This window comes from Aquarana catesbeiana, linkage group LG02 (assembly GCF_042186555.1).
Source record: "Aquarana catesbeiana isolate 2022-GZ linkage group LG02, ASM4218655v1, whole genome shotgun sequence".
In the NCBI taxonomy this organism is placed as follows: Eukaryota; Metazoa; Chordata; class Amphibia; order Anura; family Ranidae; genus Aquarana; species Aquarana catesbeiana.
The window spans coordinates 699,378,547-699,393,448 of record NC_133325.1 but is presented as its reverse complement, the minus strand read 5'-3'; the positions used below and the strand labels follow the sequence as shown (position 1 = coordinate 699,393,448).

The 14,902-nt window shown below is 42.9% G+C and overlaps 1 protein-coding gene across 1 annotated transcript in view; it reads left to right on the top strand.

The window, feature by feature from the left end:
- NCOR1 (nuclear receptor corepressor 1) overlaps positions 1 to 14,902 on the top strand; it is a gene marked incomplete in the record, with an annotated part of 219,411 nt that overhangs the window by 43,915 nt on the left and 160,594 nt on the right. Inside the window, 4 exon segments of the mRNA XM_073616883.1 lie at positions 2,103 to 2,218; positions 6,650 to 6,839; positions 8,136 to 8,315; positions 10,963 to 11,076. Of these exon segments, the coding sequence (XP_073472984.1) occupies positions 2,103 to 2,218; positions 6,650 to 6,839; positions 8,136 to 8,315; positions 10,963 to 11,076 (600 nt within the window).

Here is a 14,902-nt window from a genome sequence, read left to right as displayed (position 1 = left end):
GACGGTTGTAAATCAATGATTCTCTGAGAGTCTTAACTGGTCTGACACAAATCGGTCTGACTTTCAAAAAGGTTCCTGCATTACTTAGTCCAACGTTGGTCCTACTTCAGGCTATTGAATATCATTAAAGTCGGATCCTTGTCCTAACCATCCTAGTTGTGACATCCGACATGGTGATTTCAGCAGCAGGCAAAGGAATTTGACCAATCGAAACAATCCCAGTGTGACAAAGGACAAAGACCGGAGGAAAATTTTATCCTGTTCATTCAATTCGGATGGAAGTAGGACCGATTGTTGCAGGATGACAGTCGTGTCGTACCAGTGTGAACCCGGCCTTAATATTTCACATGCTGTTCAGTCCTATCCTGTAAAGCAGCGATCCTCAAACTACGGCCCTCCAGCTGTTGCAAAACTACACGTCCCATGAGGCATTGTAAAACTCTGACATTCAGACATGACTAGGTATGATGGGAATTGTAGTTCCTGAACAACTGGAGGGCCGTAGTTTGAAGACTCCTGCTGTAAAGGTATCGTGCTTGGGTCCAATCCTCAGCCCAACAGATACCAAGATTGCCTCTGATATGCCGTGTCTCAAGTTTTTATCTTTTAAGTATGTTTATTTTAGCATGTCAATAGCGCATTTCATTTCTGCACAACGAAAAAAAGTATATTGCATTTACTATTTTGTGGTGCTTGTCCATTGCACCATTCAGTTTACATGAGTCATCTGAACTAGGGAGTTTCTTCATGGGAACAGCAGAGAGGTGACGTTGTACATGAGCGGTAAATACTGCAGACTGTGCAAACTCCTTTTTAAAAGTTCTCATTTCTATAGCCTTGCACAACCCAGTTTTTTTTTTTTCCTCGTTCAGCCTTTATTCTAAAGGAGCGAAAATCGGTTGATTCTCCCATCCTCGTGAACAGCTTGGATGAAGGAATGTCCACTGACTATTGTACTCAGGCAGCCATGGCAGATATAGCTGCTTTAATACAGTAAGACTGGCAAACCTTGACAACATCTGATTTTAAATCCATTTTTGTTGAGCCAGGTAGTGCTTGCAGGTGCAACTAGGGCTCAAAATTCAACTGATTCCTGCAGAAACTTGAACTATCTATGGCTAGCTTTGTCTGAAAATCAGAAATGATGTTTTTGGTCTATCGCTGAACTGCAGTTATGGTTTTTGTGAATTTTCTTAAAGCAGAATTCCGGCCGAAATATGACTTGGAATACTCATGCCTCGTGCAATGCAACAAAGGTATGCGGTAAACTATGCCCAGTTTTCTATCTGTGCAGCATTGTTGTTTTTTACTTTGTGAAGTTTCTGCCCAGCGCGGCCATCTCCAGTGTGGGCATCTGAAGCCACTGTGTCGTCCTTCATGGATTCTGTGCATGCTGGTTACCCAGCATGCACCTGCCGATCTTGTGCATGTGCGGTGCAATTTTGGTCAGCTTGGCACGACATAGACATGCCAAGCTGATCAAGATTTTCCATAGACGCCAACGTTAAATGTTACTGGAGCCGTGGATGCCAAGCTGGCCAACAATTTCCATACACGCCATGCCAAGCTGACCAAGTTCTCCCAGGAGCCAATGCAAAACTGGAAATTTCTGTGGCCGCAGCCCCCTAGAGGAGGAAGTGAAATTAGATATAGGCATAAATCAGGTAAGTGAACAGAAAGGGAAAAAAAAAATTCCCAATTCATTTTAAGGATGCACATTAGTGCTGCATGGTGAGGAGTGAAATGTGGGTGTAACTCTGCTTTTAAAATGTCCAGTAGAATGAGGTGAACTCAACATTGACATCAGCATAAGAGCCCAGCAAATGATATTTTTAATGGGAAGTTCAGTAAGAGCTGAGTTTGTATTGTTAAATTAAATGGTCACTGTGAGCTCAGTTATGGTGGATATAGAAAGCCTATGCCATGTACACTGACTCTTATTTTCTGGCTCTTCCTCCCAGAGGAAACCTATTGGATAATCCTCCATGTCTAATGGAAGTGGCAAAAGAGTTTTTAACGTGCCCTGTGCTTTTACCCCTTCTCAGTGCGTTTTTACCTGGTTGTTGCCATAATTTTTTTTTTTTTTTTCTCCCTCTGTACAGGAATTTCCCATACCAGAGTACCGCAATGCTCATTTGGAGGCTTCCCAGCTATTGCAGCAACAGCAGCTCAGAAGACGACCATCTTTGTTGTCTGAGTTTCACCCGGGGGCTGACAGGTATGTTTTTTTCCCTTGATGAAAACACTTGGGTATTCAAGGATTACAAATATTCATAGTAATAAATTATCTATTTTCCATCAAATCAGCTGAAAAGACTGTGACCACCATAGAATATGTATTCGTTGGAGATTATACTTTTACTCATACTTTGCTGACTAAGATAAGTGGAGAGATGCAGGGGAAGCTAATTTTTGCAGCTCCACCATTCGGACAATTGTCGCTCTGTTTAGTAGCTACAGCAAAATCTGATTTGCAAAGTCTATGTGGTTTCAGCTGTACCCTCGTTCTCAATAAGCCTGTGCGTGTGATTGCTACCTGCTAAGGTGAACACTGTTTATCTTCAATCACGTTGCTTAAATGCAACTGAAATTCTTCTGCTGTACGAGCACTCTGTTAAACCACATTGGAATGTTTGTTGGGTTCAACAGATTGCTTGCTAGACAAATCTGGTTTCCTTGTAAAATAAGCCGCCAGCCGCTTAGCCCAGAGCTATACAAAAATGTGCTTTTTCAAGTGTTTCGAAGTATGTAAAACGGCTTCTAGTAATGCAGCTCGCCTCTTGACCACACCATGCACAAATATTAGTTTTGAAATTATCTCACTTGATAAATTAAGACTTAGAGCTTATCATGAGTGTTTTAAAAATGCCCCTCTGTGAGTAGTGTTATGTTCACTTTTAGGCCTTAATTAAACTTTGCGCCTTTTTAGCTAGGTTAAAATATACAGAATATTCATTTATAACACAATTCTATTGGAACAGTAGGGCAGAAAATTCAGTGTCGTGTATTTTTTTTTTTTTTCTGCTGTTCTTTAGTACTGGTATTTTAAAATTGTGTTTTAAAGTCCTTTTTTGAGGGGCGATTCTCACCAGGTACCATGGAATGTGCTTGGCGGCTATTCTAGCTCAGTCCCATCACAAGGCAAAATACCTTGTCTCCTTTGTGCCTGGTTCACAGCACCACGTTGCGGTGGTGCGTACTTGAAAAAGGCAGGCAATACTTTTCAGCGCAGTGCGAGGCAGAAAGAGGACCCCAACAGAAAGAGGAAGGGGAGCGGAGGAGATGGAGTTGTAAGTGACACTGAAAGTGCGCTGAGATGGGTAGGAGGAGAACCAGGATAAAGCAGAATCACAGAGGCCAAGGGAGTGTAATTTGCTGAGGAGGAGCAGGTGGTCAACTGTGTCAAAGACAGCAGAGAGGTCTAAAAGTATGAGTATGGAGTAGTGCCCATTGGTTTTAGCAGTTAGTAGGTCATTGGTTAGTTTTAGTAAGGCAGTTTCAGTAGAATGTTGTGGGCGGAAGCCAGACTGTAGGGGGTCAAGAAGGTTGTTGTCCGTGAGGTAGTGTCTCATTCAGTCATGGACAAGGCGTTCGATGAGCTTGGAGGCAAACGGGAGCAGGGAGTTGAGTCTTAAGTTATTCACACAGGTGGGGTCTAGTGAGGGTTTTTTGAGTATGGGGATAACCAGTGCATGTTTGAGCGGGGAAGGAAAGGTGCCAGAGGAGAGGGAGAGGTTGAAGATGTGGGTTAGGGAGTTGAGGATAGAGTGGGAAGGTGGTCGCAGTAATTGAGAGGGGACAGGGTCCAGGGGACAGGAAAAAATAAATACAACTCCTATGCTTCGCTGCACAATCTGTCACATTGCCCATTAAGGGTAAAGTTACAGTGCCTATGCAAAACCCACCCCCAGCCACTTTTCCTGCGTGTTCCCCGATACCTTCTTCCTTGGCTGCTGCTGCAACTTTAAAAAATGCACAAAATTTTTTACATTTTCTTTTAATGCACATAAATGCAATATGATCTCAAAACTTCTAAAATATGGCAAATTGAATTATGTTACATTTTAGATTAATCTAGTTAAAGTATTGAAAAAATTGGTGAGCAATGATATTCAAAAATAGACAACGCTTTAAAAACTTTTACTGTTCATCAGTTTTGAGTCTAGCTTAAATGAAAACATATCCCATATGTATTATGTACACGTGGTGACAAGTCCTTCTTAGGTCATTAGGGTTTCTAGTGTGCTTCCATTGTATTCAGCCTGCAGCTCCACTGGTTCAGGGTACTGACACAGGAGCTCAACCCAGATGTGTCACTTCTGGATCCAGTCACTACAGCAGTCTCCCGCATCTCTTATTTGATATGTAAATACCAAATAGATGATCACAGACACAGAAACCTACTATATACAGTTAAAGGAGAAACTGAACCTGGAGACATTGATTCTATGGGGAGAAGTTTTGTTAATCCTGGAATTAATAGCTGAAGTCCTTTCCTGATCTAGCTGGCTTTTTTGGTCTTCCTTTGAGGTGAGCAGACATTGCACACAGAGGTTGTGGTGATTATCTTTAGCACATATATCCTGCAGAGAGTGTCACGGGAGTGATTTATGATTTGATATTCACTTCTTCAACATTCAAGAATCCTTTATTCTAGGGATGCACCGAAATTTCGGCCGCCAAAACACATCGGGCGAAAACGGCCTTTTCGGCAATTTGCTGAAAGAGCTGTCTCGACGAAAATGGGGTGGGGCCTGGGCAGGGCCCTGCCCCTGGTGCCGCCCAGTACAGGAGTGTTCTGGAGCGTCCTCGTCCAATCCTCCTTCCCTCCCTCCTCGACAAGGCGGCTGAAAGCAAAACAGTGCTCGGTGAGCGGGCGCACTGTTTCTAACAGCATGTCAAACAACAAGTCCTGCACTCTTAACCCCCGTGGCGCTGCACACTGATAATGCACTGATAATGCTCCTCCCGCTGATCATACCGACAAGCTACTCCTTAATGCGGTGTGCGTTAAGGAGCTTTCCTCCATAGATAGAGCACTGTTCTTGTCTTTGCTTTGCTAACGCTGCCCTTTCCTGATCCTGTCTGACATACAAAGGCAGGCTGCATGATGGGCACTGGTAGGCTGCTGGACACTGGCAGGCTGCATTTAAAGAAACCTGGTGAGGCTGCATTGATCTCCTGTGCCAGGTGTGCAGTCCCTGACCATCTCCTGTGCCAGGTGTGCAGTCCCTGACCATCTCCTGTGCCAGGTGTGCAGTCCCTGACCATCTCCTGTGCCAGGTGTGCAGTCCCTGACCATCTCCTGTGCCAGGTGTGCAGTCCCTGACCATCTCCTGTGCCAGGTGTGCAGTCCCTGACCATCTCCTGTGCCAGGTGTGCAGTCCCTGACCATCTCCTGTGCCAGGTGTGCAGTCCCTGACCATCTCCTGTGCCAGGTGTGCAGTCCCTGACCATCTCCTGTGCCAGGTGTGCAGTCCCTGACCATCTCCTGTGCCAGGTGTGCAGTCCCTGACCATCTCCTGTGCCAGGTGTGCAGTCCCTGACCATCTCCTGTGCCAGGTGTGCAGTCCCTGACCATCTCCTGTGCCAGGTGTGCAGTCCCTGACCATCTCCTGTGCCAGGTGTGCAGTCCCTGACCATCTCCTGTGCCAGGTGTGCAGTCCCTGACCATCTCCTGTGCCAGGTGTGCAGTCCCTGACCATCTCCTGTGCCAGGTGTGCAGTCCCTGACCATCTCCTGTGCCAGGTGTGCAGTCCCTGACCATCTCCTGTGCCAGGTGTGCAGTCCCTGACCATCTCCTGTGCCAGGTGTGCAGTCCCTGACCTACCCCTGGCCTAGAGGATACAGGTGGGTACAGGGTTCAGGAGATGTTGGGTCATGAGCTACTTTTAAATTTGGAAGGATCAGGTGGCTTTCTAGAAAGGAAAAATTCAGCTTTTAAAGTACATGTAAATGCTCATATGCAAATTTGCGTCTGGTTACAGCATGTTGAATACTATACTGACATCCAAGCAGAGAGTTCCTAAAATAAACTTTTTTTTTTTTTTTTCTCTCTAGACCAGTGATTCTCAACTCCAGTCCTCAAGGCGCCCCAACAAGTCATGTTTTCAGGCTCTCCATTATTTTGCACTGGTGATTTGATCAGTTTCACTGCCATAGTAATTGCCACAGCCGTTTCATCTGAGGGAATTCCTGAAAAATGACCTGTTGGGGTGCCTTGAGGACTTGAGTTGAGAAACGCTGTTCTAGACCATGCTGCCTTTATTCTTCTCTTGTGCAGTAGTGGCTGAGGATGTGTACTCTAGGGTGCCTCTGCCGTCACTTCCTTCTCCAGTGCAAAACTGCATGTCTCAAAGCCTGCACCTGTCTACGCCCTATATACTGACATGCCCATGCTGTGGGCAGAGGGAGGCAAGACTGTTTGATTTTCATCTGTTAATTTGTAGCAGTTTCAACCTTCTTCTCCTGCAAATTTATATGCTTGTTGAAAACTGGCAGGGTTGAACCTAAACTATTTTTTGCCTGGACATGCATTTTAAAGTTGAATGTGAACTTCTTTTAACTGTTTTAATTGTGTTTTTAGCTTTGTCTGAAAGACAAAAATCTTTATTGTACGGCTTTGTCTTTTTCTGTGCTGATTTTGCAGGCCTCAGGACAGGAGAACAGGGTATGAGCAGCAGTACCATTCTGTGGCACAGAGTGAGCATGAAGCCCTGGAATCCAAAAGACCTCGGCTAGAACAGGTAGATTCACACTACCGGGTTTCTGCGGCTTCTGTCGTGCCTCTTGTACCAACCATCCCAGAGGGGCTGCGACAGCAAGCGGATGTCAAGAAGGTATGAAGACCGTTGTGGAAGGCATTAGTAACCTGCATTCCTGGAAAGTGAATGAATATAAAATAGGGCCACCGCATTAAACAAAAAAAAAAAAAAAACTTTTTTTTTTTTTTTTCTTTTTTGTGGCACGCATTTTAAATATTTTACTTGTGGAATGCCCATAGATTATTTTTCACTCTTTGCTTAATGGGTTTATGAAAAACTCTGCTTTAAACCTCTAATGATGCCTTTAGTATATTAAACACCCACTAAAGCTGATCATTTTATTTAATTTTTTTTTTTTTTTTTTTTTTTGCTGCAGCCTTCCAACCAGAATGGGAAAAAAAATTTTAAGATTCCTCCAACCACACTGTATAGCATGGATGGAGAAATCTCCTGCTGTGGCTATTGTAATCTGACAGCTCAAACAGCGGCTGTACCTGACTGGATGCAGGCGCTGTTCAGTTGACAATTTTGCCATCTATTTTATAATCAAAGGTGGGTGGATGGTGAGAATGGTAGTCACAGAGCAAATTTCAGTTGGTTCCTAGCGTATGGGCAGCTTAAAGTGGTAGCGAAAAAGAAAAAGGGCCCCCGGGCATTTTAAGTCAGGTACTAGCATATTATGACAGACTTGCCTGAAAAAGAAGCCCTCCAGCGGCGTGCCGTCACCGCTGTAGTCGCTTCCCTCCTCACCCGGTCTTCCTTCCAGGTTCGTGGGCTTCGGCGGTATTAATGGCCGAGCCGCAATGACATCACTCTTGCATGCATGCGGGAGTCACTGTTTGCAGCACAGGGCTCTGAAGGAACGGCACAGGTATGCCATTCCTTCAGAGCGCATGCACCAGTGACATCACTGGCTGATTCTAAAGTAAATATCTCCTAAACGGTGCACATTTAACAGATATTTACTGTACCAATAGGTAAGCCTTATTATAGGCAAATATCAACCAAGGGAGTTTACTCCCACTTTAACTGTAAAATAACATCAGCACTTTGTCTGTTTTTTATGATGTAAAATACCTGGCGGCATTTTTATTTTGAATTATTTTTTACTGCCACAGCTCTAGTAAACACAGCTTAGCATAAAAGGATGGTTTCAAATGATGGGTGCATCTTGTCATTTGATTTATAGGGCCCTAAAGCAAGGTTCCACTTTTTAAAGTAAGATCTCCACTTTAAAATGAAGACCTTTTGATTGGCATACAGTAGTGGATGTTCATGCCAGCTTTGCGTATTGCGCATAATTAAAATGCACATTTTTCCTTTTTTATTGTAGGCTTTAAGTAGTAATCTTAAATATTTTGTATTTTTAAGGAACAGGGCTTGTCTAGCAAACATGAGGCCCCTTCACCCCCCCTATCGGGGCAGCCAGGCGACGACCAGGATGCATCCCCCTCCAAACTCTCTAAGGAAGAATTGATACAGAGTATGGATCGGGTGGACCGTGAGATTGCAAAAGTTGAACAACAAATCTTGAAATTAAAGAAAAAACAGGTATGACATTGCTGAATACTGTTTTAATGTAGTAAAGTAAAAGAGGGCGTCCGCACATTCAGCAACCTGTTGCTTCTGAAAAGTTTAAATTCTCAAAACTGCCTTCAGTAACCTTTATCTGCGTTTCCCCCAATTTGGTTGCTGTTTGATATCAGGTAGTCTCCTGCCACAGCCTCACATGACTTAGGAGTGGCCTGAACAGGCAGATATTGCCAGTGGAACCTCTGGCACATATTGGCCCATCCCTGAATAAGTCTAAGCACTGTAACTGCCATGATTATGGTCCATTAGTGAAGGCATCATTTATCCTTATGATTTTGCTAGACTCTAATACACGGAAGTGTAAAGCTTCATCTCTGCTTACTTTTCTACCAATCCCCCTGGGGTTTAAGTAATAACCTGTGATTAATTTAGAAATGGAAGATCAGTTGAAGAGGAAATCCTAATCTGATGTTGCAAGATACTACTTGTCCTCATAAATAACTCTTAGTATTCCTTAAAGTGGTACTAAAGGCTGAAGGTTTTTTTACCTTCATGCATTCTATGTAAAAAAACCTTCGATGTGCAGCTCCCCCTTTCATACTCACCCGAGCCGATCCAGCTATGTGCACAAGAGCAGTTCTCCCAGATCTCTGCCTCCTCATTGGCTCCCGCTGCTGTCAATCGCAGCCAGTGAGGAGAGGGCACGGGGCCGAGACGCACACGCACACACACGCACACACACACGTATCTCGAGAGTGAGCACACATGAGTGCCCCCATAGCAAGTAGCTTGCTGTGGGGACACTCAGCAGGGAGGAGGGGCCAGGAGTGCCAGTGGGGGACTTAAGAAGAGGCGGATCGGAGCTGCTCTGTACAAAACTATTGCACTGCGCAGATAAGTATAATATGTTTGTTATTTAAAAAAAAAAAAAAAAAACCTTTACAAACACTTTAATAGTTCTGATTGGTAAAACCAGAGCTTGCAGCTGCTGATGCACCAGCCTTTTGTAGAGCTTACTTTACCCGATTCAAGAGTCTGAGCGGTGTGTTGTAGGTTTGCAGTAGTGTTTGATTATGCCTAGCAGACGCATCACTAATGCCAACTATCTGTGTACATGTGAGTACATCTGTTTTGCCAAGGTCTGACAATCTAAAAAAACATGTATGGCTTATCAGGGTGAAAATAAGTTTTGTTAGATACCAAGGTATATATCTTCCTCCTCCTAGGAGGTCTAATGTGTCTTATTGGTTGTATGGACTTTGTAGTATAGGCATGTTTGGTGTCTGGGTGGTATCTTCTGTTAATGTAGCCACTTTTTGTGAAGCTAACTTCACTACCATAGGATAATGTGAAAAATGAATGAAACTTTACTTTGTGGATTTCAGATATGGGTCACTACCCCAATCTCATAGATGTATATTGTTGAAACTGCACGCCATACCCTTTACAACTTGAGCATTTATGACAGGGCCTCCTCAGAAGTTTTTTTAAGACAGATAGGTTACACTTAAGTCCTGTTCATGCAATTTTTTTTTCAGCCAGGTTCACTTTACAGCATAGTTCACACTTGCTTAAAGCGGTCCTAAACCCAAAAGCAAACATTTAATATATTGAAGCTTACTAATTCTTAAATGTGATGGCTGTATTAGTTTTCGTTTTAAGGCTTTCATTCTTCTGTTTTTGTCTGGTGATCCAGTCGGAAGTCTGTTTTTCAAAAGCGCAACCTCTACTGCAGATGTATATGTTTACAGAGATGAGACAAACCACTCTTCTCCCCCTGCACTGCTCATCAGGTGGTGCATGAACAAGGTGCGATGCTTACCATATTTCTCGATCCAGAATGTCCTTCCGGTGTAGACACACCTGCCACCTCCACGTACAATGCAGGGTTAGTACCCCGCCATTGTATGTGATGTCACCGAGGGACTGCCCACATCCTGGACCTCCAGAACAGGGAGTGATGGTAGGTAATACTGCCCTGTACGCTACACTGTAGACATAACTAGCATTTAACCCTTGCAGTGAGAGGGGGACCCCCATTGCAAAGGTAGATTTTGTCCATTTCCCAGACTTCGGCTTTAAAACTTTCAGCAAACCTTGCTGAAAGTAAATACTTTTGTTAAAACATAGTTTACGCTGTACTTTTACAAGCTGAACCCTGTATGATCTGAGTCTAAAAGTGAGCAGGCACGGGCAAAATGCTACCCAAGTCTTGCTGTGACTATGCTCATCTATGAGTTGTTCTAAATCCTGCCACAGCTGTCTGCTGCCTTCAGACTTCAGCAGACGTTCAGGTTCGAATCTAGGAGGCTGTTTTGAGCAAGTACAAGTTCCCAAGTTCTGATGAAAACCACTTCAATGATGAGGCCAAGCAATGAGCCTTTTGGGAACTAGAAAACTCTGCAGTTTGGATCCAGTCATTGGAGGGAATTCCTCCAGCCAAACTAAATTTTTGCTTTTAAATGGACTGCTCTTTCACTTAGACGACTTGGATTGCAAAACCCATTGCAAATCAATCGAATTCTTCCCATCCCTGCAGTCCTCCATACCAACAAAATGCAAGAATCCAAACTGTTGCTTTGCAATTCCTATCTGATTAGAAGCTGATTGGAGCTCCACAGATTGTGATTTTTTTTTTTTTTTTTCCCCCTCTTGTGTAACTTAGCAACAGCTTGAAGAAGAAGCAGCCAAACCTCCAGAGCCCGAGAAGCCCGTCTCTCCTCCACCTGTGGAACAGAAACATCGCAGCATAGTCCAAATTATTTATGATGAAAACCGGGTAAGTGGCTTTATCTTCTAAGACATGACCTTGTTGCTTTTGTTAATGAGTCATTAATAGCACACTTTTTTAACCACCAAAGTAGTTTTTTGCATTGGGTACATAAGGATATTGTTCTTGACATGAAATATTGTTGTTTGTTTTGTAGTAGAAAATTTCGTTCTTAGCTTAGAAGTATGACTTGATTGTAAATATAATATTTTATTTTAAATATAAAGCACCTTTGGCAGAGTAATAAAATTCCACAACCCCTGCCAGTGGCACTTTTCATCACATGACACCTAGTATACAATAGTCATGAATGGAATCCATTCGTGACATCATTCTTAACTACTGTGTGTCATCTGATTGGTCACCAGTGATCACAGATATAACAGAAACTAAAACAAGTGTGTGGGGTGTGTTTTTTTTTTTTTTGTTTTGTTTTTTTTTGTTTTTTTGTTTTTCCTTTTTTCTTTCTAAATTTTTGGTATTTTATTTGTTTCTATAGCAAAAAAAAAAAACCCAGTGGTGATTAACCACTTGCCGCCCGCCATATAGCAAAATGACATTGGCAAAGTGGTTGTGTTATCCTGATCGGACGTCAAATGACGTCTTTCAGGATAACAAGCTGCCTGGGGGCGTGCATCACGGCAATCATTGTTGCGGTGTCAGTCTGACACACCGCAACTCTGATCTAGGTAAAGGGTCTCTGACAGACTCTTTACCACATGATCAGCTGTGTCCAATCACGGCTGATCACGATGTAAACCGGAAAAACTGTTGAATGGATCTGTCAGATGCGAATAGGGGAGAGCTGATCGGCTGCTCTTTTGACAGGGGGTGTCTGTGCTGGTTATTAGTTTGGGCACAGTGTAGCATGACCGCGCAATTGTCATTCAAAGTACGACAGCGCTGGAAGGTGTATAAGTGCCCTGTATTGAAGTGGTTAAATACCATCAAGAGAACACTATTTGTGTGAAAAAAATGTATATAAATTTCATTTGTGTTCATTATTACATGACTGAGCAATTTCCAGTTAAAGTAGCGCAGTGCTTAATAGCAAAAAATGCCCCTGTCATGAAAGGGGTAAAACCTTCTGGAGGTCATATGGTTAAACCACACAAGTACCAGAGATTTTGAGGTAGTGCTCCTTTTAGAGCACATAAGTAAAATGTAAGTACCCTGCCAGTGTACTAGTTTGTCCCACCCCAGTCGCTGTCATTCCTCCCAGGCAATTTGGTCAGCATGGTGCAGAAAAAATACAAAAAATGTGTTTATATCCAGCCATACCTGTAAAATAAGACCATGCTCTCCTCTCCTGCTGTCCTTGCTGCAGAAACCCACACTGATGCTGGGAAATCTGCTAAAGTCAGACAGAAAACTCTTTTTTTATAGAGAGTCAACCTCCTGGTACCCCCGCAGCTCAAAGATTCCTACTGCTGACCTCCACTCATTTACAGTGATGTGGAGGTCAGCTGGAGGAACCATTGAGAGCTGTGAGGGACCCAGGACACCCCAGGAAGTGTTGATTTCAGTGCTCACTCAGCTGACAATTTCTCTACGGTGAAGTTCGGCAGCAGCAAAGGGGAGTATGTGCGATCATATTTTACATCTGTGGCTGGGTTTAAACTATTTGCTATAGCAACTGGGTTCATTTAAGGTATGTAACTTACAAGAAGAAAAAAATATATATATTACATGTTTTAACAGCATGCTGAGTGCAGTACTGTTTGTGATGGCAGTTCTACAAGGAACATGGAAATAAAGAATGTGTTGACCCATAGCAAGTATCCAGATTTCAGTTAGTGTTACTATACCCAGGGACTGGATTCAGTATATCTGGTCTCCCAAAGTACACAGAACATGGAAATGCAATTATTAGCTTTAGTTTTAGTTTATATATTTATATAAACTGCTAAATACCTTTTCTCATCGGCAATATATAGCAGTCTTGTGACTTCTATGAGTGTCCGACTGAGTACTGGTTAAAGCTTGTAGGAGGAGTTTTCATTCTCTGACTGTCCTATGATGAGACTGCAGGACCCCTGACCCTCTGTCTGGACAGTGCTGATTGGCCCTGTACTGATCACATACACCCTCCGGAGAAGAAAAAAACCCTCTCAATACACACCAAACTGAGCATGTGCAGAGTGCCCCCAAGGCTATGTTCAGGGGATGGATTGGGGACTGGAAGAAGGGGAAATCGGAGAAGATAGGATCAAATGGCCCTTTTACACAATGTAGAGGATTAACCCCTTAGGTTCCACAGTGATTCTAACAAGCATGCCTTTCTGCATATACATGCTGATTTTACGGTTGTGGGTTTGGTAACACTTTAAAGCGGTAGTAAAGCCTGCTTTATTTTTACCTACAGGTAAGCCTATAATGAGGCTTACTTGTAGGTAAAATTCATATCTTTTAAACGTGCACCATTTTAGGAGATATTCACACTGCATGCAGTCGCTGATGTCACCAGTATGCTGGACCTTCAGCACTTCTTTCTGGAACCGAGGGCTCCTGCGTGTATGAGCGGGAGTGACGTCATCGCAGCTCTGGCCACTCACAGCACTGGTGCCCACGAACCCAGAAGAAAGGCCAGGGAAGATCTCGGTTCTCTCAGCGGAGACTGGGCGCCGCTGGAAGGGCTTCGTTTTAATTTAAGTATTTCATAATGTGCTAGTATGCGTTGCATACTAGCACATTATGCCATTGTTCTACAGGGTTTTTTGTATTATTATTCTGTAGCGGTTTACTACTTCTTTAAAGAGGAAGTAAACCCTGTTAGGTTTTACTTCCTCTTATTTTTTTTTTCCCTGCTTTCCCCTGCAAAGTAAAAGCATATTGGGCTAGTATGCATCACATACTAGCCCATTATGTGCCACTTACCTGCAAACGAAGAACACAGTGTCCCCATCTGCATCCGTCTTCGCCCCTTTTCCTTCTGGGGCCACGGACTCCTTAAAACCCTGACATTGTATTATGGGTTATTGTACATTGTTCCTTGCTTTGTCTAATTAAATAACCTCTGATGGGTGCTGCTTACATCTAAATTGACATCACCCCAGAGTGATTTCAAAAAATGGAACTTTCTAAGAAAATTAGTTACTGGTTTCATGATCCCAGTGGCTTTAACTGATGTATGTGGTATAATAAAACCACCTATTTCCTAGTATACAAATCTTGGGGCCAAATCTAATGACTACTAGGTCCAATCGAGTTCAGCGGCTCCGGTACTCTAACTAGACAAGGTTATTATAAGATCCTCTGTATGAGAGATCCTTCAAATCTATAAATGTGGAGGAAACCACTGCCCAAATAGTGTTAAATATACAGTATGAGTACCAAAAATTGAAGGAAACCCCTTCTCACATCTCATATCAAATTTACACAAAAATGCACAGTACAAAAAAGCAAATATGTCAAAACTATGGCACAGTTCCTTTAACATAACCCCTCCTACATATACCCCAAGTCCTAGCAAGGATATCTGATGTAAAATCCTTCCAAAAGGAAATAATTATACTGTATCTTGTTTTCAAGTAATATTCAATGCAGTTATCCCATAGGATGACCATAAAGTGGCATCATTATAACATCATCCAGTAGATGTCATATAACCATAATATAGATCACTCAAGTGTTCTTATGAAAGTTTCAAAAGATCGCTTTATATTCAATGGGCTAGATTTACTAAAGGCAAATAGACTGTGTAGTTGCATTGATTTTCCTTAGTAAATGTGGTAAAGCTTCCCTGTGTAAAGAATACCCAATTAGGTGCACAGAAAATATAAAAACAAAATCTGGGGAAAATGCAACTCTCTAACTGCATAGTATATTTGCCTTT